At 43.4% G+C, this 21,055-nt stretch overlaps 1 protein-coding gene across 1 annotated transcript; it reads left to right on the top strand.

The window, feature by feature from the left end:
- The first annotated feature begins 398 nt into the window (after positions 1-398).
- Positions 399-2,990, top strand: LOC145878539 (uncharacterized). Its single transcript, XM_082973871.1, has 3 exons — positions 399-523; positions 754-865; positions 1,163-2,990. The coding sequence occupies exons 1-3, from the start codon at positions 437-439 to the stop codon at positions 2,119-2,121; spliced, it is 1,158 nt and encodes a 385-aa protein (XP_082829997.1). The 5' UTR covers positions 399-436; the 3' UTR covers positions 2,122-2,990.
- The last annotated feature ends 18,065 nt before the right edge of the window (positions 2,991-21,055 follow it).

Below are 21,055 nucleotides of genomic sequence, written 5' to 3'. Positions count from 1 at the left end.
ATTTTAGGGGACCAAAAAGTAATGGCACAAAAAAGTGAGAAAGTTAGAGAAGCACATATATCATACTCCCCCCAAAAATGTGTCACTGTCCCAATATATTTGGAGCTTACTGTACCTACACATACCCACACACTAGCAAACCTACTGTACACGTCAAAATAGTTCAGTCAGGTTTGTCTGACTTATCATAGCTGACTTATTTTTACCCACATCATATTTATGTCCACCATGATGGGTTTAACAACAATGAAGTAATTCTGTAACTACAGTATAGGACTCAAACGTAGTGGGGATGGATAAACACTCCATGTTGAAAGTGTGTTTATTATCTGTGTGTACGTACCTGAGGGTGTGTATGTATGTATGTATAATCTGTATCACCTGTCTCTTCCAGGAGGAGGGGTGTGGGGAGGGTCTGGGGAACCCTGAGGGGACCATGGTCATGGAGGACAACCAGACTACACCTTCTGAACCCACAGAGGAACCAGCTGAGCAGCACAGGACCACACACAGTCTCAATGAGGTGAGCCCACTGTGAACTACTGTCAATGGTATTAGATTGGGTCTTAATTTTGTCTTAAGTATGGGACTATGCCATTGAATTATCCAACCATTAGTATTGTATTAGATCAACTAACACGTTTGCATAGTACTCATAGAAATCCCCCATTGCCCAATCAGAAGATGCTCCATAGCAGGGTGCTCATATCAGATTTCTTGATCCAACATCCTCTCACTCTGTATCTCTTACAGTCAGTAGACATGGAGGATGGGAAGCCTGACCTGCTGCTGGTCAAAGAGGAGACAATAGAGGATGGACCAGAGAGCATTGACCTGCTGAGTGGACTAAAGATGGGGGAGCAAGGTAATGGCAAGCATACACCTGCTTCTACACCTGCATTGCTTGCTGTTTTAGGCTGGGTTTCTGTACAGCACTTTGAGATATCAGCTGATGTAAGAAGGGCTATATAAATATATTTGATTTGATATAGCCTACATACAGTAATAGATCTTCAATGGGAATAGTGATGCAACGTATGTTTACATACAAAAACACACATTATAATGTATGAACTTCACCAGGTAATTGACTTAAAAAACTCCATATGTAGAGTTCTCTCTGACATGTTTTTTAAGTCGATTCTCTAACCTCTTCCTGCAGGTGGTTGGCTGGAGGCTAACAGAGGAGACTGGGCGACGATCTTGGATTCCAAGACAGGTGCAGTCAAGGGCCCGGTGGACAACATCACTGAGCAGGCCAGGACCAGAGGTGACATAGTGGATGTCAGTGGAAGGGACAGCGTCCTCAACTCTGGGCTGGTGAACAACACTGTTAACCGCGACCAGAAACAGACAGTCGAACACAAAACAACCACCGATCACAGTCTCCATGACAACAGACTGGCTGAGACCAGGGTGAGGATTAGATTTGGTCTGCGGGGACAGGGACATGTCCGTATGCGGCAGGAGAGAACAGACACAGACTCTGCTAGCGATGCTCCGTCCTGCTCCTATAGTTGTGATTCAGAGAGACTGATGGTGCCTCAGGTTAACCACCTAACAGGTGCTGCCTTCAGCCTGCCTTCTATAGGATCTATCAACTGGAACATGGACCCTGCAACAACACAGACACTCCCTGGTCTTCATCCTCCTCACAGTCCTCTAATGTTAAACCAGACCTCAGACAATGCCAGTGCCTCAACACTAAATGGCTACACAAGACCATTGACAAATGACATTAGTAGTGACACTATCAGCAGATCTGGTGGCAAAGAGAAGCGCTTCCCGTGTTCGTTCTGTGGGAAAGTCTTCAGTTTCCCCAAACAGGTGGAGATCCACCAGAGGATGCACACGGGGGAGAAACCATTCGGCTGCCACCTGTGCCGGGCCAGTTTCTCCCACTCGTCCAGCCTGAAGAGGCACCAGAGGGTCCACACAGGGGAGAAACCCTACAGCTGTCCGCAGTGTGAGAAGAGGTTCTCTCACCAGCACCAGCTGAAGAGGCACCTGAAGGTTCACACGGGAGAAAGGCCATTCACCTGTACGCACTGCGGGAAGAGGTTCTCAGAGGGGAGATACCTCAGGACACACCAGCAGAAAATGCACACGGCCCATGTATAGAGTACAGTGATATGTAATGTAATACTAGTTTGTTTGTAGTTAATTCTGTTGGTTTTGGATGTCGTAGGGAACTACATGAAGTGAACTGAGGAAAGAATGAGTGTGATGAGGCAGAGTAGATGATATGGTGATGGTTGGTGTGATGGTGTCTAAAAATGCTTCACTGATGAAAAGTGACAACCTTGTCCTGTTGTTTGATGCTGTTTTTTATAATGAGGAACTATTAGTGCCTTAATTCATGTTTACCTAACTAAGTATTGAACACATTTATTTTGGTTATTGAACTACAGAAGGTATAGTGGATTTACATCCGGTAACGGAATTACATCTTGGGTCCCTGATCTATAGTATACAGAAATGTATAATTATGGCTATGAATGTCATTCGCTTCATGGTGATGTATCCTGAATAGGTACACAAAGGTAGAGAAATATGTAATATCCGTATTTTGCATATTTGGGTGTTATTCTACACACTGGCTATTATTGTAATGAGCTCCACCCCCAAACAAGATCACATTTGGTTGGTTATGACCAGACAAAATCTTGTTTCACAAGTTTGGACATCACAGAAGAGGAGCGTACAGGACAGTAGAGTACATTGTACTGTACTGTTCTCTAATGTGCTCTACTGTACTCCACTCTACTGTACAATACTTTACTGTTACAGGCTTTGGTTTTTCCATTTATATTTTGAGGTTGGACTTTAGCACGTTGGGCGCACCGATTGGTGTCACTTCGTTGGTCAGTATGTGTTACACCTGTGCTGGCCCAGTGCTCCAGATGGCTTGAGAGATGTGGAGGGTTAACACCTTTAGTTGGCTCTCCCTATTAGATTTATAATAAAAACAATCCTTTATTTGATTTTCACTGTTTTTGTTTTGTTCCACTTTTTGGTTTGCTTCCTGTCTTTAAGTTTGATGTGGGTCTTAATTTCGTTTGCCGTTTTTGGGGCAAATTTAATGGCCGCTTATGTTGAGTGTCTTTTAGATCCCAGTTGTTGTTACTAGTCAACTTTCAGTGGACACCCCCATGAGTGTCTTTCAGAACCCCTCCTAGAACCCCACCTGTTTCGTTTTGGTTTTTGTTCGTTCCCCCTTCTGTTTGAGAAACAATTTTTGGTTTCTTGCTGGGGAATATAACAAAATGGGGGCTCGTCCAAGATCTTCAAGCCCAGGAGTATGGTAGTTGCTCTAATCTTCTACTCTGAAGCTCTGCTTTGCCCAGATATTAGGGTGTTCAAAATACACTCAAGTTTCGCCATCAGCTTCCTCCTTTTGGGAGGAAAGGGAGAGCGGAGGACCCTCCATCAGCTGAGACTGACCACTGGCACTGTCAGCCCAGTAAAATTATTTAAATGTATGCTTCACAAGTAATACAGCAACGGATCTATTACCGGTGTGATCATATAGCCCACCTCAAATTTAGAATTATATATTTTTTTAAATGGCCCTAGCGACAATGCATTAGCAGGGCAATTCAAGCAAAGCCAAAATGCGGTGATTGGGCTTATAGCTTACTGCACAAACCTCATTGCTACAGTACTGTTTGTTAAGTGGTTGTCACGTCCTGACCAGTATAAGGGTTATTTGTTATTGTAGTTTGGTCAGGACGTGGCAGAGGGTATTTTGTTTATGTGGTTCGGGGTGGTGATTTATATAGTAGGGTGTTTTGCTGTGTTTTGGTCCTCTATTCCCGACGACAACCGTTAGTGGTCAATGTTGCATAGGCTTACGTTTTTTATAAGTCATGTTAAAAAAAATCTGAGCTGTAAATCTCGGCTTGCATTTTCACTCAATGTGATCTTGACTCAGAAAAGGTTGGTGACCACTGAGTTTTTCCCTGTTAACACTATCAACGTTTCCATTTACTGTGGCAATTGTGATCGAATCAACGCAATATTAGACACTTTGCAACAAAACAAACTATGCAAGAGCTGTTGTTGTAGTCAGAATGCATCGGAGTAGGATTCTATTGCATTGACACGCACTACTCCGCCCGTACTCTACACAGACCGGTGCTGCCTAAACAGTCAGAGCTGCAGTAGGCCTATATGCAAATAGACCATTGGCATATATCGATCTGTGCCATTTACTTTGAACTGGACTGTATTTACAGCATGAGCAGTCGTGAGTAGTTGTGCTTGTTTTGAAATCAAAGTGAGAGCTGTATGCAGCAACGTGTGCACATTTTGTTCATATCCTTTGCTACTTAGTGAGTTATTAGCCCAGTTATAGATCATTTGTAGTCAACAATAGGGGAGTGATTGCTTCCTACAAGAGCACAAAACGTGTACATCTATGAAAAGCGAGTCAGGTAAAGAGCTTTGTTATTGTCTTAAAGGGGTAGTGTTGTATTTTGAGACAGGCTTGAATAAGCTAAGTAGCCAATAGGCAGAGGGCAGCATAATTTGTCTGATTCTCTGTAATAATGGTATGGGGAATAATAATGCATTTTATTTTATAAATTGGTTTCTTACATCAAACAACACATTGAACACCACACATTAGCTGCTACTGTAGGCTGAATGATAAAACAGCTATTTCCATGTGAAAATGTTATGGGATGCATTTCCTCCATTATTTTTGATGGTAGGCCACTCTGGTAGGCCTACATTATGATCAAATAGCCACAGTAGCTTACATTGCCACTGTTAAAACTGTAACTTAAAGCGGGTGCAGCCTCAGTGTTCACAGTAAATGGACGCTGGAAGTTGCACATCATTTTCACAAAGTTCCAGTTTGCATTCAGCAGACCTGAAATTTCCTCAGTGCCCCCAAAAAATGAGGAACATTGTTTGTGACTACTATGATTTCCCATTGAAGCCAATTCAAATGTAGTAATTCCGTTACTGATTTTTCAGTAATTCCGTTACAGAATTGGTAACATAATGAGTTTTAATCACTTAATAATACATCAACTTTATCAGTAAAAACACTAACTAATTGGTAGGTATACTTATTACTTCTTTGAACTTCCATTATCCTCCCTCCTTGCGGGGGAGAGAAATTCGAAAATATCTTAAAAATATGTGGGTTTGTAATAACGGAATTACAAGGCACAAGCAATGTTTCTTAACTCTTCAGCGTCTCATCCCGTCAGCGGGATCAAAATCCAGCGAAAAATCATATCGCCAATTAGCATTAAAAAAAAATATATTTTTTTTTGTAAAAAAAATAATAAATTTTGTTTTTGTTTTATAGATACACCTCTCCTGAATCGACCCACGTCGTCCGATTTCAAAAAGGTTTTACAGGAAAAGCAAATCATTAGATTATGTTAGATGAGTCCATCGTAAAAAGCAGCAACATAGCCATTTTCCGACCAACCACTTGCATCACAAATAACCAAAAAAACAGCTAAATGCAGCACTAACCTTTTACAAACTTCATCAGATGACACACCTAGGACATCATGTTACACAATGCATTTATTATTTTGTTCAATAAAGGTCATATTTATATATAAAAACAGCATTTTACATCGGTGTCTGACGTTGACTAACTATTTTCCCCTCAAATGCGTCCCGGGAAACAGTGCTACAATTCCCTAAATTACTATTCGAAAACGATTTTTTAAATTTATATTGTCAATCTAACATTTATAGATGAATATCTCTTGAGAACACCTGTCATACCAGATTTTAAATGAACTTTACTGGGTAATCACACTTTGCGATAAAAGGAGATGCGATACTCAGAAAATGAGCTAATATACCGAGCTCGGCGCCATCTTGGAACAATCGCATGTCACATCTCATCTTGTATAATATTGTCAATAATCGCCTACCTTTAGTTGTCTTCATCAGAAAGCACTTCCAGGAATCCCAGGTCCACAACAGATGTATTTTCGGTCGAAAAAGTCCATCCTTCATTTCCATTAGCCTGCTGTTGGTAGCGCGTCCTAGGGCTCTCTCCAAATTCTCCTACGTGCGCAGGGCTGCAGTTTCGGATAAAATGAGATTTTCCCGCCTTTAGGTTCGTTCAAACATGTCAAACGTTGTAAAACATTAATCTTCAGGGCCTGTAACACCAAGAGAGCCAATCAGATTCGACGGGGACGGTTGTAGAGTGTTTTAAAACGTTTCCAAAGGTGGGGGTAGACAGGGGAGCCGGCGTCATAATGGTGATGGCCCATCCCCTGTGACCAATTTCCAATGCGTCTCATTCACTGAGTTTCGACTGTATAAGGCTCAAACCACTGTGAAAAGACTGGCGACATCTAGTGGAAGCAATAGGAAGTGCTCACTGAACCATTGTTAACGGTGTGATTAATAGGGAAAGATGAGAAATCGAGTCCACAATTCAGAATTCCACTTCCTGGTTCAATCGGTCTCGGGGTTGACTGCCATATGAGTTCTGTTATACTCACAGACACCATTCAAACAGTTTTAGAAACTTTAGGGTGTTTTCTATCCATATATAATAAGTATATGCATGTCCTAGCTTCTGAGTTTGATTAGTAGGCCGTTGAAAATGGGAACGCATTTTTTTCAAAATGCGCTGTGGCGCCCCCTAGAAGGCAAATAATTTATCCAAAACTACACTGAACAAAAATATAAATGTAACATGTAAAGTATTGGTCCCATGCAACACACTATCACAGTTTATTGTGAAATGGACACAAATTACAGGCACACGAAAAAGTCCACTTTTCGTGTGTATTACACATTTTTCTTTCTTCATAATGTATTTGTGTACATTACACAAATTCCAATTTGTTGTGGCTAACGTTATCTAGGCTGGGGGTTAGGGTTAGGAGTTAGGTTAGGGTTAGGGGAATGGTTAATTAACACTCTTAAGTAGTCGCAAAGTAGGTAAAAATTAGTAAGTAAGTGCAAAGTAGGTAATTAGCAAAAATGCTAAAGTTATCCAAGATGAGATTTGAACACACAAACTTTGGGTTGCTAGACATTCACATTATACAACCTCCCATCCTCCCTGACCAACCATCCTCTGTCACGTCCTGACCAGTAAAGGGGTTATTTGTTATTGTAGTTTGGTCAGGACGTGGCAGGGGGGTGTTTGTTTTATGTGGTTCGGGGTTTGTTGGGATGTGTGTTTATGTAGAGGGGTGTTTGTTTAGAGTATTCCGGGGTTTTTGGTTATGTTCTTGGTTTTGTATTTCTATGATCTGTCTATGTTGTGTATTTCTTTTGTCTTGGCGGTATGGCTCTCAATCAGGAACAGCTGTACATCGTTGTTGCTGATTGGGAGTCATACTTAGGTAGCCCTGTTGTCACGGTCGTCGGTGAAGGAGGACCAAAACGCAGCAGGCATGCGGTTGTTCATTTTTTGAACATTGATTAACTCCAAAATGAACACAAAAATAACAAAAGAGAACGAACAATAAACTGACAGTCCTGTAATGTTGACATACACTAAACAATCTCCCACAAATGACAAACACACCCTAATATATGGGACTCTCAATCAAAGGCAAATAGACAACACCTGCCTTCAACTGAGAGTCCCAACCCCAATTAACCAAACATAGAAACAGACACTAGACTAAACATAGAATACATGAAAATCAAACAGTGCCCAAAAACCCCGGAATACTTAAATCAAATGCCCCTTCAACAAACACACCACCCCGAACCACATAAAACAAATACCCTCTGCCACGTCCTGACCAAACTACAATACCAATTAACCCTTATACTGGCCAGGACGTGACACCTGTTTTCACATGTCCCTTGTGGGAAGTTGTTTTTGCACTGCTGTGTTTAGCCTGTAATACTGTGCGTTCGTTCGTTTTCTTGTTTTGTTGTGTAAGTGTTCTAATAAAAGTTCAAATGAGCACTCAACCCTCTGCGCCTTGGTCTACTATATACGATGAGCGTTACATCCTCCTATCGCTTCTGTCTTAAGTAACCTACTGTCTTTATCTGTGATTGAAATGCACTGTATAAAAAATGGTGTACTGCACAGGAAAAAATATACTTTTTTGTGTGCCTGTCACAAATTTCCAATAAGCAATTAGTGTCTAGTTCACAATAATATGTGATACTCGGTTGGTTTCATGAGCTGAAATAAAAGATCCCAGAAATGTTCCATATATACAAAAAGCTTATTTCGGTCAAATGTTTTGCACAAAATTGTTTAAATCATAGCATTTCTCCTTTGTCAAGATAATCCACCCACCTGACAGGTGTGGCTGATTAAACGCCATGATCATTACACAGGTGCACCTTGTGCTGGGGACAATAAAAGGTCACTCTAAAATGTGCAGTTTTGTCACACAACACAATGCCACAGATGTCTCAAGTTTTGAGGGAGCGTGCAATTGGCATACAGGCTGAAGGAATATCTACCAGAGCTGTTGTCAGAGAATTGAATGTTAATTTCTCCACCATAAGCCGCTTCCAACGTTGTTTTAGAAAATTTGGTAGTACATCCAACCGGTCTCACAACTGCAGACCACGTGTAACCTCGCCAACCCAGGACCTCCACATCCGGCTTCTTCACCTGCGGTATCATCTGAGACCAGCCACCCAGACAGCTGATGAAACTATGGGTTTGCAACAACAGAAGAATTTCTGCACAAACTGTCAGAATCTGTCTTAGGGAAGCTCATCTGCGTGCTCGTCGTCCTCACCAGGGTCTTGACCAGACTGCAGTTGTCATAATCCGTGTATATAGGTGGCAGGGAAGTCAGGTTCAGGAGAAACCAGAGTGGTTTAAAAAATGGAGTATTTATTAACAAAAACTAACTCCAAAACCAATGTAGAAAAATAATCCGGGTAAACAAATAACCTGTCGCACACCGATACATAAACAACACGTACATAACATAACAATCACCGACAAGGATATGAGGGGAAACAAAGGGTTAAATACACAACATGTAATTACTGGGATAAGAAACAGGTATGTAAGGAGACCAGACAAAACCAATGGAAAATGAAAAACTGATCAATGGTGGCTAGAAGACCGGTGACGTCGATCGCCGAGCACCACCCGAACAAGGAGGGGCATCAACTTCGGTAAAAGTCGTGACAGTACCCCCCCCCCCCGACGCACGGCTCCAGCCGTGCGTCGACACCGGCCTCGGGGACAGCCCGAAGGACGAGGCGCAGGGCGATCCAGATGGAGACGATGGAACTCGCTCAGCATGGAAGGATCTAACACGTCCTCCACCGGAACCCAGCATCTCTCCTCCGGGACCGTACCCCTCCCAGTCCACGAGGTACTGAAGACCCCTCGCCCGATGTCTCGAATCCAGGATGGATCGAACGGAGTACGCCGGGGCCCCCTCAATGTCCAGAGGGGGCGGAGGAACCTCCCGCACCTCGGCCTCCTGGAGCGGGCCAGCCACCACCGGCCTGAGGAGAGACACATGGAACGAGGGGTTAATGCGGTAATTGGGGGGAAGCTTTAACCTATAACATAACTCGTTCAATCTCCTCAGGACTTTAAACGGCCCCACAAACCGCGGACTCAGCTTCCGGCAGGGCAGGCAGAGGGGCAGGTTTCGGGTCGAGAGCCAGACCCTGTCCCCCGGTGCGAACACCGGGGCCTCACTGCGGTGACGGTCTGCACCAGCTTTTTGACGTCGTACGGCGCGCTGAAGGCGGACGTGAGCAGCATCCCAGGTCTCCTCCGCACGCCGGAACCAGTGGTCCACTGCAGGAGCCTCGGTCTGACTCTGATGCCAAGGGGCCAGAACCGGCTGATATCCCAACACACACTGAAATGGAGTGAGGTTAGTGAAGGAGTGGCGGAGCGAGTTCTGAGCCATCTCTGCCCAGGGCACAAACGCCGCCCACTCCCTCGGCCGATCCTGGCAATAAGACCTCAGAAACCTACCCACATCCTGATTTACTCTCTCCACCTGTCCGTTACTTTCGGGGTGAAAACCTGAGGTAGGGCTAACCGAGACCCCCAGACGTTCCATGAACGCCTTCCAAACCCTTGACGTGAACTGGGGCCCTCGATCAGACACTATATCCTCAGGCACCCCGTAGTGCCAAAAGACGTGGGTAAACAGAGCCTCCACCATCTGTAGGGCCGTAGGGAGACCGGGCAAAGGGAGGAGACGACAGGACTTAGAAAAGCGATCCACAACGACCAGGATCGTGGTGTTACCTTGTGAAGGTGGAAGATCGGTTATAAAATCCACCGACAAGTGCGACCACGGCCGCTGTGGAACGGGTAAGGGTTGTAAACTTACCTCTGGGTAGGTGTCTAGGAGCCTTGCACTGGGCGCACACTGAGCAGGAGGAAACATAAACCCTCACGTCCTTAGCTAAGGTGGGCCACCAGTACCTCCCACTAAGACAGCGCATCGTCCGACCAATCCCAGGATGACCAGAGGAGGGTGACGTGTGAGCCCAGTAGATCAATCGGTCACGGACAGCAGACGGAATGTACAGACGCCCAGCTGAACACTGTGGGGGAACAGGCTCTGCACGTGACGCCCGCTCAATGTCCGCATCCAGCTCCCATACTACCGGTGCCACCAAACAAGAGGCTGGGATGATGGGAGTGGGATCCATGGACCGCTCCGCTGTGTCATACAGCCGGGACAGTGCGTCTGCCTTGACGTTCTGGGAACCTGGTCTGTAAGAGAGGGTAAACACAAAACGGGTGAAAAACATGGCCCACCTTGCCTGGCGAGGATTCAGTCTCCTCGCCTCCCGGATGTCCTCCAGATTGCGGTGGTCAGTCCAGATGAGAAAAGGGTGTTTAGCCCCCTCAAGCCAGTATCTCCACGCCTTCAAAGCCTTGACGATAGCCAACAGCTCCCTGTCCCCCACATCATAGTTTTGCTCCGCCGGGCTGAGCTTCTTAGAGAAGAAGGCACAGGGGCGGAGCTTAGGTGGCGTACCCGAACGCTGAGAGAGCACAGCTCCTATCCCAGCCTCAGATGCGTCTAACTCCACTATGAATTGCAAAGATGGATCCGGATGAGCCAACACAGGAACCGAGGTAAACAGAGCCTTCAGTTTCCTAAAAGCCCTATCCGCCCCAGCTGACCACTGCAAGCGCACCGGACCCCCCTTCAGCAGTGAGGTAATGGGAGCAGCTATCTGACCAAAACCCCGGATAAATCTCCGGTAGTAATTGGCAAACCCTAAAAATCTCTGCACCTCCTTTACCGTGGTGGGAGTCAGCCAATTGCACATGGCTGTAATACAGTCACTCTCCATCTCCACTCCTGACGTAGATAGGCGATATCCTAAGAAAGAGACGGACTGTTTAAAGAACAAGCATTTCTCAGCCTTGACATACAGGTCATGCTCCAACAGGCGACCAAGCACTTTGCGCACCAGGGACACATGCTCGGCGCGTGTAGCGGAGTAAATCAGAATGTCATCGATATACACCACTACACCCTGCCCGTGCAGGTCCCTGAAAATCTCGTCGACAAAAGATTGAAAGACTGATGGAGCATTTTTTAACCCGTACGGCATGACAAGGTACTCATAATGCCCTGAGGTGGTACTAAATGCTGTCTTCCACTCGTCTCCATCTCGGATACGCACCAGGTTGTACGCACTCCTGAGATCCAATTTTGTGAAGGAGCACGCGCCGTGCATTAATTCAATCACCGGGGCGATCAGAGGTAGCGGGTAACTGTACCCCACTGTGATTTTATTAAGACCTCGATAATCAATGCACGGTCTTCTTCTTCACAAAAAAGAAACTCGAGGAGATGGGTGAGATGGAGGGCCTAATGTACCCCTGACGCAGGGATTCAGAAACATATGTCTCCATAGCCACCGTCTCCGCTTGCGACAGGGGATACACGTGACTCTTGGGAAGTGTAGTGTCTGCCATGAGATTTATTGCACAATCCCCCTGTCGATGAGGTGGTAACTGAGTCGCCTTCTTTTTACAGAAGGCGAGAGCCAAATCGGCATATTCGGGGGAATGCGCAGGGTAGAGACCTGGTCTGGACTTTCCACCGTAGTAGCACCTGACGGAAACCCCTACACACCTACCTAAGCACTCTCGCGACCACCCTGTAAGAGCCCTCTGTGGCCAAGAAAAAGTGGGGTTATGACTAGTTAACCAGGGCAGACCCAGCACCACTGGATACGCAGGAGTGTCAATAAGGAAAATACTAATCTTCTCCTTGTGTCCCCCCTGCGTCACCATAGTCAAAGGTGCTGTGGCCTCCCTAATCAACCCTGACCCTAATGGTCGACTATCTAAGGTGTGAATGGGAAAAGGCACTTTCACTGGTACAATATGGATCCCTAAACTATGAGCCAACGTTTGATCAATAAAGTTCCCAGCCGCGCCTGAATCTACTAGCGCCTTATGCTAGATATCGCCCAGTTCCCGGCGATATCGAGTAACTTCCCACAGCCATTGAAGAGGAGTGGGACAACATTCCACAGGCCACAATCAACAGCCTGATCAACTCTATGTAAAGGAGATGTGTCGCACTGCAAGAGGCAAATTGTGGTCACACCGGATACTGACTGTTGCTTTTATCATGCCCCTACCTTTTTTTTAAGGTGTCTGTAACCAACAGATGCATATCTGTATTCCCAGTCATGTGCAATCCATAGATTAGGGCCTAATGCATTTATTTCAATGACGAATTTCCTTATATCAACTGTAACTCAGTAAAATCTTTGAAATTGTTACATATTACATTTATATTTTTGTTCAGTGTAAATACAAGTGTTGATATTAGTTGGCAGGGGGTTTTCAACTTTTTACGGTTGCTGTTGTCTAAGATCAATCAAATGTATTTATAAAGCCCTTTTTACATCAGCCGATGTCACAAAGTGGGAGAGCTGATTGTGATGTTCTGTGTTAGTTTGTTGCTCAGACAGAGAGCGCTTCTTTGATGTCCTGTGTTAGTTGTTTCTGAGAGTTTTTTTTGTGAAGTAGTTTGTAGCCGGTCCTGCGGAGGTATGTTTATGTCCAAAGGACTGTTTTGATTTATGAAATTTTTTGTATTATTCTGTTAAAAAAAAATTCCCAGGGGGGAAGGGGAAGGCACCTAGGGAGTGCTTAGGCAAGAGGCCTGTGGGCATACATAATCAATAGTATTTACTGTCTATGCACACTAGGTAAGACCTGGGCGGACCACGCCCTGTATTTTGGTTAGCGCACCAGGTGGTGCTAAAAGATTAGGTAAGTAGTGGGTAGGCAGGTAAGGTAGGAGAGGGGGGCTCTTTAACTTTTACTTTCTTTGCTTTGTTTCCGTCCAGCCCCTTTTCCCCAAATTTACCGTGTGAAGGAATAAATAAATTCCCCTCTTCCTAGAGGCGTACGTAACAGCTGTACAGAAACCCAGCCTAAAATCCCAAACAGCAAGCAATGCAGGTGTAGAAGCATGGTGGCTAGGACAAACTCCCTAGAAAGGCCAGAATCTAGGAAGAAACCTAGAGAGTACCCAGGCTCTGAGGGGTGGCCAGCCCTCTTCTGGCTGTGCCTGGTGGAGATTATAACAGAACATGGCCAAGATGTTCAAACGTTCATAGATGACCAGCAGGATCAAATAATAATAATCACAATGGTTGTACAACAGGTCAGCACCTCAGGAGTAAATGTCAGTTGGCTTTTCATAGCCGATCACTCAGAGTTAGAGACAGCAGGTGCGGTAGAGAGAGAGTCCAAAACAGCAGGTCCGGGACAAGGTAGCACGTCCAGTGAACAGGTCAGGGTTCCATAGCCGCAGGCAGAACAGTTGAAACCGGAGCAGCAGCATGACCAGGCGGACTGGGGACCAGACCAGGTAGTCCTGAGGCATGGTCCTAGGGCTCAGGTTCTGAGAGAGAGAGAGAGAGAGAGAGAGAGAGAGAGAGAGAGAGAGAGAAAATACTTAAATTCACACAGGACACCGAATAAGACATGAGAAATACTCCAGATATAACAGACTGACCCTAGCTCCCCAACACAAACCATTGCAGCATAAATACTGGAGGCTGTTTTTGTGTATATAAAATTTACGAGAGAGAATGAATAAATTAACGACTAATTCAGTAGTTTTGTTTCATTTGAATAATATATTACATCTTTCATTGTAAATACATGGGTCTTATTGATAAAATGTCAAATGTAAATACTTAACTCTCTCCATAATAACTTCACAGAGTCACGCTCATAAAAATGTGTATAATAGTTTCATGAATTTAGCCAACAAGTTATTGCAAGGGTATTTTTGATTTAAGTGAATTTCTTTGACTTTATTTGATAAACCAAATTTGTGAGGGAGCAACCAAGCGTTCTTCCATTCAATTTCAGTAATTAATGCATTCCAGAAGAATTTCCTTCCCTCTAGGAGAGATCTTGTTCTTGGAGTTGAAAAGTTATCTTATGAATGTATTATTACATTACTTATCCAGCAACCTTCTAACATAAGTTTTGCATCTATCTTGACATGTCCAAAACACAAATGAGATTTAATTAAGTCCTGAAGGTATTGCTTGGCATATAGAATTAAATTATTTATAATGTATTGGGAAGTTCTATGTTTCTAAGAACTTTCTATAAGAGAGTATAGCTTGCGTCCCACCCTAATCAACAGCCAGTGGAATCGCGTTGCGCTAAATGCAAAACCTCATAAATGCTATAACTTCAATTTCTCAAACATATGACTATTTTACACCGTTTTATAGATACACCTCTCCTGAATCGAACCACGTTGTCCGATTTCAAAAAGGCTTTACAGCAAAAGCAAAACATTAGATTATGTCAGCAGAGTACCCAGCCAGAAATAATCACACAGCCATTTTCAAATGCAACTAGCATGCATCACAAATACCCAAAACACAGCTAAATGCAGCACTAACCTTTGACAACCTTCATCAGATGACACTCCTAGGACATCATGTTACACAACACATGCATTTTTTGTTCGATAAAGTTCATATTTATATATAAAAACAGCATTTTACATCGGCGCATGACGTTCAGAAAATCTTTTCCCTCAAATGCTTCCGATGAATCAGTGCTACAATTTATAAAATTACTATTCGAAAACATTGTTAAAATGTAATATTGTCATTCAAAGACTTATAGATTAACATGTCTTGAATGCCATCTCTTTGCCAGATTTCAAAATAACTTTACTGGGAAATCCCACTTTGCAATAAACTACGTGGTATGCCCAGAAAAAAAGTCTAGGCTATAAATGTTGGAGCCATCTTGGAACGATCAACCATCAAAAATACTATTGTAAATAATCCCTTACCTTTGATTATCTTTATCAGAAGGCACTTCTAGGAATCCCAGGTCCATAACAAATGTAGTTTTGTTCAAAAAAGTTAATAATTTATGTCCCAATAGTGTTAGCGCGCTCCGAAGGCTAGTGAAAATGTATCGTGTGCGTCTGACTTATCGTCAGGAATGAGCAAAAAATATATATTTAAGTTCGTTCAAACATGTCAAACGTTGTATAACATAAATCTTTAGGGGCTTTTTCAACCAGGGCTTCAATAATATTCCATTGGGACGGTTGCATTGTCTTTCAAAACATTTCGAAAAGGGAGAGTACCCATGGGCGCCGACGTCACAATGGTAATGGCCCATCCCCTGTGACCAAGATAAACATCCTCTCTTTCAGTCAATTTTGATAGTAGGAGACTCAAACCACTTTGTAAAGACTGGGGACATCTAGTGGAAGCCATAGGAAGTGCTAAATGAATCACAAGCCCCTGTGTGTTTCAATGGCAAATGTTTGAAGTGATATCCACACATCAGATTTCAGTTTCCTGTCAGGATTTGTCTCAGGGTTTTGACTGCCATATGAGTTCTGTTATACTCACAGACACCATTCAAACAGTTTTAGAAACTTTGGGGTGTTTTCTATCCAAATCAAACAATTATATGCATATTCTAGTTACTGGGCAGGAGTAGTAACCAGATTAAATCGGGTACATTTTTTTATCCTGCTGTGCAAATACTGCCCCCTAGCCCTAACAGGTTTTAAGATGCGTTTGTAACGTGGGTCGTATAAAGGGGACCAAGGCGCAGCGTGTAGAGTGCTCATTTTTTTTACTTTAATGAAGACACAACGAGGACCAGCTGCCTCCATTTGGAGATCAACCCCAAAAACAACAACATAGAAAACCTAGAACACAAACATAGAAATAGAAAACATAGAAAAACACAAAACACCCCCTGTCACGCCCTGACCTACTCTACTATAGAAAATGACAACTTACTAGGGTCAGGACGTGACAGCGTTGTATATTTTTCCATATAAAGTCTAGGAAAGTCTTGTTGATATCCTTGCTGGTTTGATCAGCTACAAATAGGGAGACCAGGGTAGACAAAACGTGACAGACCTCTGCTTTGGACAATAAAACCATTCCAATAATAGAGAGCTCAGGCTGGAGCCAGTTGTTAAAGATGGATTTTGTTTTCTTTAATCTGAGAGAAATTGAGATGTTGACGGACAATATGGTTTTTCACAATGTGCACCCCTAAATGTTTCACATTATCTTTCACTGGAATATTCTCAACAGATTGGTAATTTGAGTTATGCAGGGACAATATTTCGCATTTATGTTAAGTTCCTGTCACGTCCTGACCAGTATAAAGGTTATTTGTTATTGTAGTTTGGTCAGGACATGGCAGAGGGTATTTGTTTTATGTGGTTCGGGGTGGTGGTTTATTTAGTAGGGTGTTTGATTTATTATTTCCGGGTTTTGGTTTATGTTCTGTACTTCTATGTTCTTTCTGGGTTGGTGTATTTCTATGTGTAGGTTAATGGGGGGTTGGACTCTCAATTGGAGGCAGGTGCTTTCTCTTTGCCTCTGATTGAGAGTCCTATATATGGGTAATTGTTTGGTGTAGTGTGGTGGGAGATTGTTTCTTGTTTTGCGTGTGTGAGCATGACAAGGCTGTTTGTTGGTCATGGGTTCTTCGTTTTTGTTATTTTGATGTTCACTTTTATTTAAAATAAATGATAAGATGAGCATCCACATTCCTGCTGCGTTTTGGTCCTCCATTCCCGACGACAACCGTTACAGTTCCAGAAGCGGAAGAGAATGATTTGATAATATTAAGTGCAAAAGCAACTTGATCCTTGTCTTTTAGAAACAGAACTGTATCGTCTGTTAATTGAGATATTTGTATTTATTTTCCAAATATTGAAATACCTTTTAATTCAGGGTAGTTTAAAATGCTAATTAAAAAAAAGAAACGTACTAAAATATTGACTTATCTTTAATTTGACATGCTCCTAAGAACTTCACATATTGGTGCTCCTTTTAGATGGAAATGCCCACATAATTGTTTCAAGCTGGGTAAATGACAAACTGATAACGGTTGCATCCTCCGCCTAGACGCAGTGGGCACTCCACGTCTTGGGGATCGACCTGTGTCGTGCAGGACGCCGCTCAAAGGAGTGATCAATGGGGTAGCATTGAGTGTAGAAGTGGATCAAATAAAAAATAATATTTCCTGGTGTTTGTGACACGTGCTGTTTGGTGAGATGTAGACCCGGTGGCAATGGCGAGACAGAATACCCTGTATATCGTGTTGAACTTTGGCAAAGAGTTTCCACTTGATAAGGTCAGCTAAGGTTATATTTGTTATTCTGTGAAAGCCTATGTTCCTAAACCCTACTGTGCTTTAGGTGCCAAGGATTTGGAGCAGTGTGTAGGAGGGAGATCCCACAATGTAAGAAATGTGCAGAAGGGCATTCCCAAGCAGAATTTTTTTCTTGTTGAAATATACTTAAATCATACTTCATCAATATATTAAAGTATTTAGAAGTATGTCTGTGATAAATATACTTTCATATATTTAAAATATATAATATCTAAATTAGATTTTTGTTGTTGTACTTAAGTACACTACCGTTAAAAGTTTGGGGTCACTTAGAAATGTCCTTGTTTTTGAAAGAAAGGCACATTTTTTTGTACATTAAAATAACACCAAATTCATCAGAAATACAGTGTAGATGTTGTTAATGTTGTAAATGACTATTGTAGCTGGAAATGGCAGATTGTAGAGTAGAATAGAATGGTCCTCAACTGGCAGCTTCATTAAATAGTACCCGCAAAACACCAGTCTCAACGTCAACAGTGAAGAGGTGACTCTGGAATGCTGCCTTCTCAAACTGGCCAATAAAAAGATTAGATTAAGATGGGCAAAATAACATAGACACTGGACAGAGGACCTCTGCCTAGACGGCCAGCATCCCAGAGTCGCCTCTTCACAGTTGACATTGAGACTGGTGTTTTGTGGGTACTATTTAGTGAAGATGCCAGTTGAGGACCTGTGAGATGTCTGTTTCTCAAACTAGACACTCTAATGTACTTGTCCTCTTGCTCAGTTGTGCCTCGGGGCCTCCCACTCCTTTCTATTCTAGTTAGAGCCAGTTTGCGCTGTTCTGTGAAGGGTGTAGTACACAGCGTTGTACGAGATCTTCAGTTCCTTGCAATGTCTCGCATGGAATTGCCTTCATTTCTCAGATCAAGAAGAGACGGACGAGTTTCAGAAGAAAGTCCTTTGTTTATGGACATTTTGAGCCTGTAATCGAACCCACAAATGCTGATGCTCCAGATACTCAACTGGTCTAAAGAAGGCCAGTTTTATTGCTTCTTTAATCAGAACTACAGTTTTCAGCTGTGCTAACATAATTGCAAAAGGGTTTCCTAATGATTAATTAGCCTTTAAAATTGATAAACTTGGGTTAGATAACCCAACATGCCATTGGAACACAGGAGTGATGGTTGCTGATAATGTGTCTCTGTACATTTACATTACATTTTTCATTTGAGTAATTTAGCAGACGCTCTTATCCAGAGCGACTTACAGTAGTGAATGCATACATTTCTTTCTCTGTACGCCTATGTAGATATTCCATAAAAAATCTGCAGTTTCTAGCTACAATAGTCATTTACAACATGAACAATGTCTACACTGTATTTCTGATCAATTTGATGTTATTTTAATGGACCAAAAAAATGTGCCTTTCTTTCAAAAACAAGAACATTTCTAACTGCCTTCCCATTTCTAACTGCCTTCCTGCCTTCCTGAAGACAAACAATGTATACGAAACGCTTCAGTCTGGTTTTAGACCCCATCATAGCACTGAGACTGCACTTGTGAAGGTGGTAAATGACCTTTTAATGACGTCAGACCGAGGCTCTGCATCTGTCCTCGTGCTCCTAGATCTTAGTGCCGCTTTTGATACCATCGATCACCACATTCTTTTGGAGAGATTGGAAACCCAAATTGGTCTACATGGACAAGTTCTGGCCTGGTTTAGATCTTATCTGTCGGAAAGATATCAGTTTGTCTCTGTGAATGGTTTGTCCTCTGACAAATCAATTGTAAATTTCGGTGTTCCTCAAGGTTCCGTTTTAGGACCACTATTGTTTTCACTATATATTTTACCTCTTGGGGATGTCATTCGAAAACATAATGTTAAATTTCACTGCTATGCAGACGACACACAGCTGTACATTTCAATGAAACATGGTGAAGCCCCAAAATTGCCCTCGCTAGAAGCCTGTGTTTCAGACATAAAGAAGTGGATGGCTGCAAACTTTCTACTTTTAAACTCGGACAAAACAGAGATGCTTGTTCTAGGTCCCAAGAAACAAAGAGATCTTCTGTTGAATCTGACAATTAATCTGGATGGTTGTACAGTCGTCTCAAATAAAACTGTGAAGGACCTCGGCGTTACTCTGGACCCTGATCTCTCTTTTGAAGAACATATCAAGACTGTTTCAAGGACAGCTTTTTTCCATCTACGTAACATTGCAAAAATCAGAAATTTTCTGTCCAAAAATGACGCAGAAAAATTAATCCATGCTTTTGTTACTTCTAGGCTGGACTACTGCAATGCTCTACTTTCCGGCTACCCGGATAAAGCACTAAATAAACTTCAGTTAGTGCTAAATACGGCTGCTAGAATCCTGACTAGAACCAAAAAATTTGATCATATTACTCCAGTGTTAGCCTCCCTACACTGGCTTCCTGTTAAGGCAAGGGCTGATTTCAAGGTTTTACTGCTAACCTACAAAGCATTACATGGGCTTGCTCCTACCTATCTTTCCGATTTGGTCCTGCCGTACATACCTACACGTACGCTACGGTCACAAGACGCAGGCCTCCTAATTGTCCCTAGAATTTCTAAGCAAACGGCTGGAGGTAGGGCTTTCTCCTATAGAGCTCCATTTTTATGGAATGGTCTGCCTACCAATGTGAGAGACGCAGACTCAGTCTCAACCTTTAAGTCTTTACTGAAGACTTATCTCTTCAGTAGGTCCTATGATTAAGTATAGTCTGGCCCAGGAGTGTGAAGGTGAACGGAAAGGCTGGAGCAACGAACCGCCCTTGCTGTCTCTGCCTTGCCGGTTCCCCTCTTTCCACTGGGATTCTCTGCCTCTAACCCTTTTACAGAGGCTGAGTCACTGGCCTACTGGTGTTCTTCCATGCCGTCCATGGGAGGGGTGCGTCACTTGAGTGGGTTGAGTCACTGACGTGGTCTTCCTGTCTGGGTTGGCGCCCCCCCCCCCCCCCCTTGGGTTGTGCCATGGCGGAGATCGTTGTGGGCTATACTCGGCCTTGTCTTAGGACGGTAAGTTGGTGGTTGGAGACATCCCTCTAGTGGTGTGGGGGCTGTGCTTTGGCAAAGTGGGTGGGGTTATATCCTGCCTGTTTGGCCCTGTCCGGGGGTATCATCGGATGGGGCCACAGTGTCTTCTGATCCCTCCTGTCTCAGCCTCCAGTATTTATGCTGCAGTAGTTTATGTGTCGGGGGGCTAGGGTCAGTCTGTTACATCTGGAGTATTTCTCTTGTCTTATCCGGTGTCCTGTGTGTATTTAAATATGCTCTCTCTAATTCTCTCTTTCTCTCTTTCTGTCTTTCTCTCGGAGGACCTGAGCCCTAGGACCATGCCTCAGGACTACCTGGTATGATGACTCCTTGCTGTCCCCAGTCCACCTGGCCGTGCTGCTGCTCCAGTTTCAACTGTTCTGCCTGCGGCTATGGAACCCTGACCT

Source organism: Salmo salar, chromosome 04 (genome assembly GCF_965601325.2).
Source record: "Salmo salar chromosome 04, fSalSal1, whole genome shotgun sequence".
NCBI classification, from domain to species: domain Eukaryota; kingdom Metazoa; phylum Chordata; class Actinopteri; order Salmoniformes; family Salmonidae; genus Salmo; species Salmo salar.
This window is presented reverse-complemented; position numbering and strand designations above follow the sequence as displayed.

Excerpts from the sequence above, each read along its gene's own strand:
- LOC145878539 (XM_082973871.1), top strand. The coding sequence starts at position 437 with ATGGTCATGGAGGACAACCAGACTACACCTTCTGAACCCACAGAGGAA. Across the intron at positions 524-753 it reads CCACACACAGTCTCAATGAG|TCAGTAGACATGGAGGATGG; the intron begins GTGAGCCCACTG and ends TATCTCTTACAG. Across the intron at positions 866-1,162 it reads ACTAAAGATGGGGGAGCAAG|GTGGTTGGCTGGAGGCTAAC; the intron begins GTAATGGCAAGC and ends CTCTTCCTGCAG.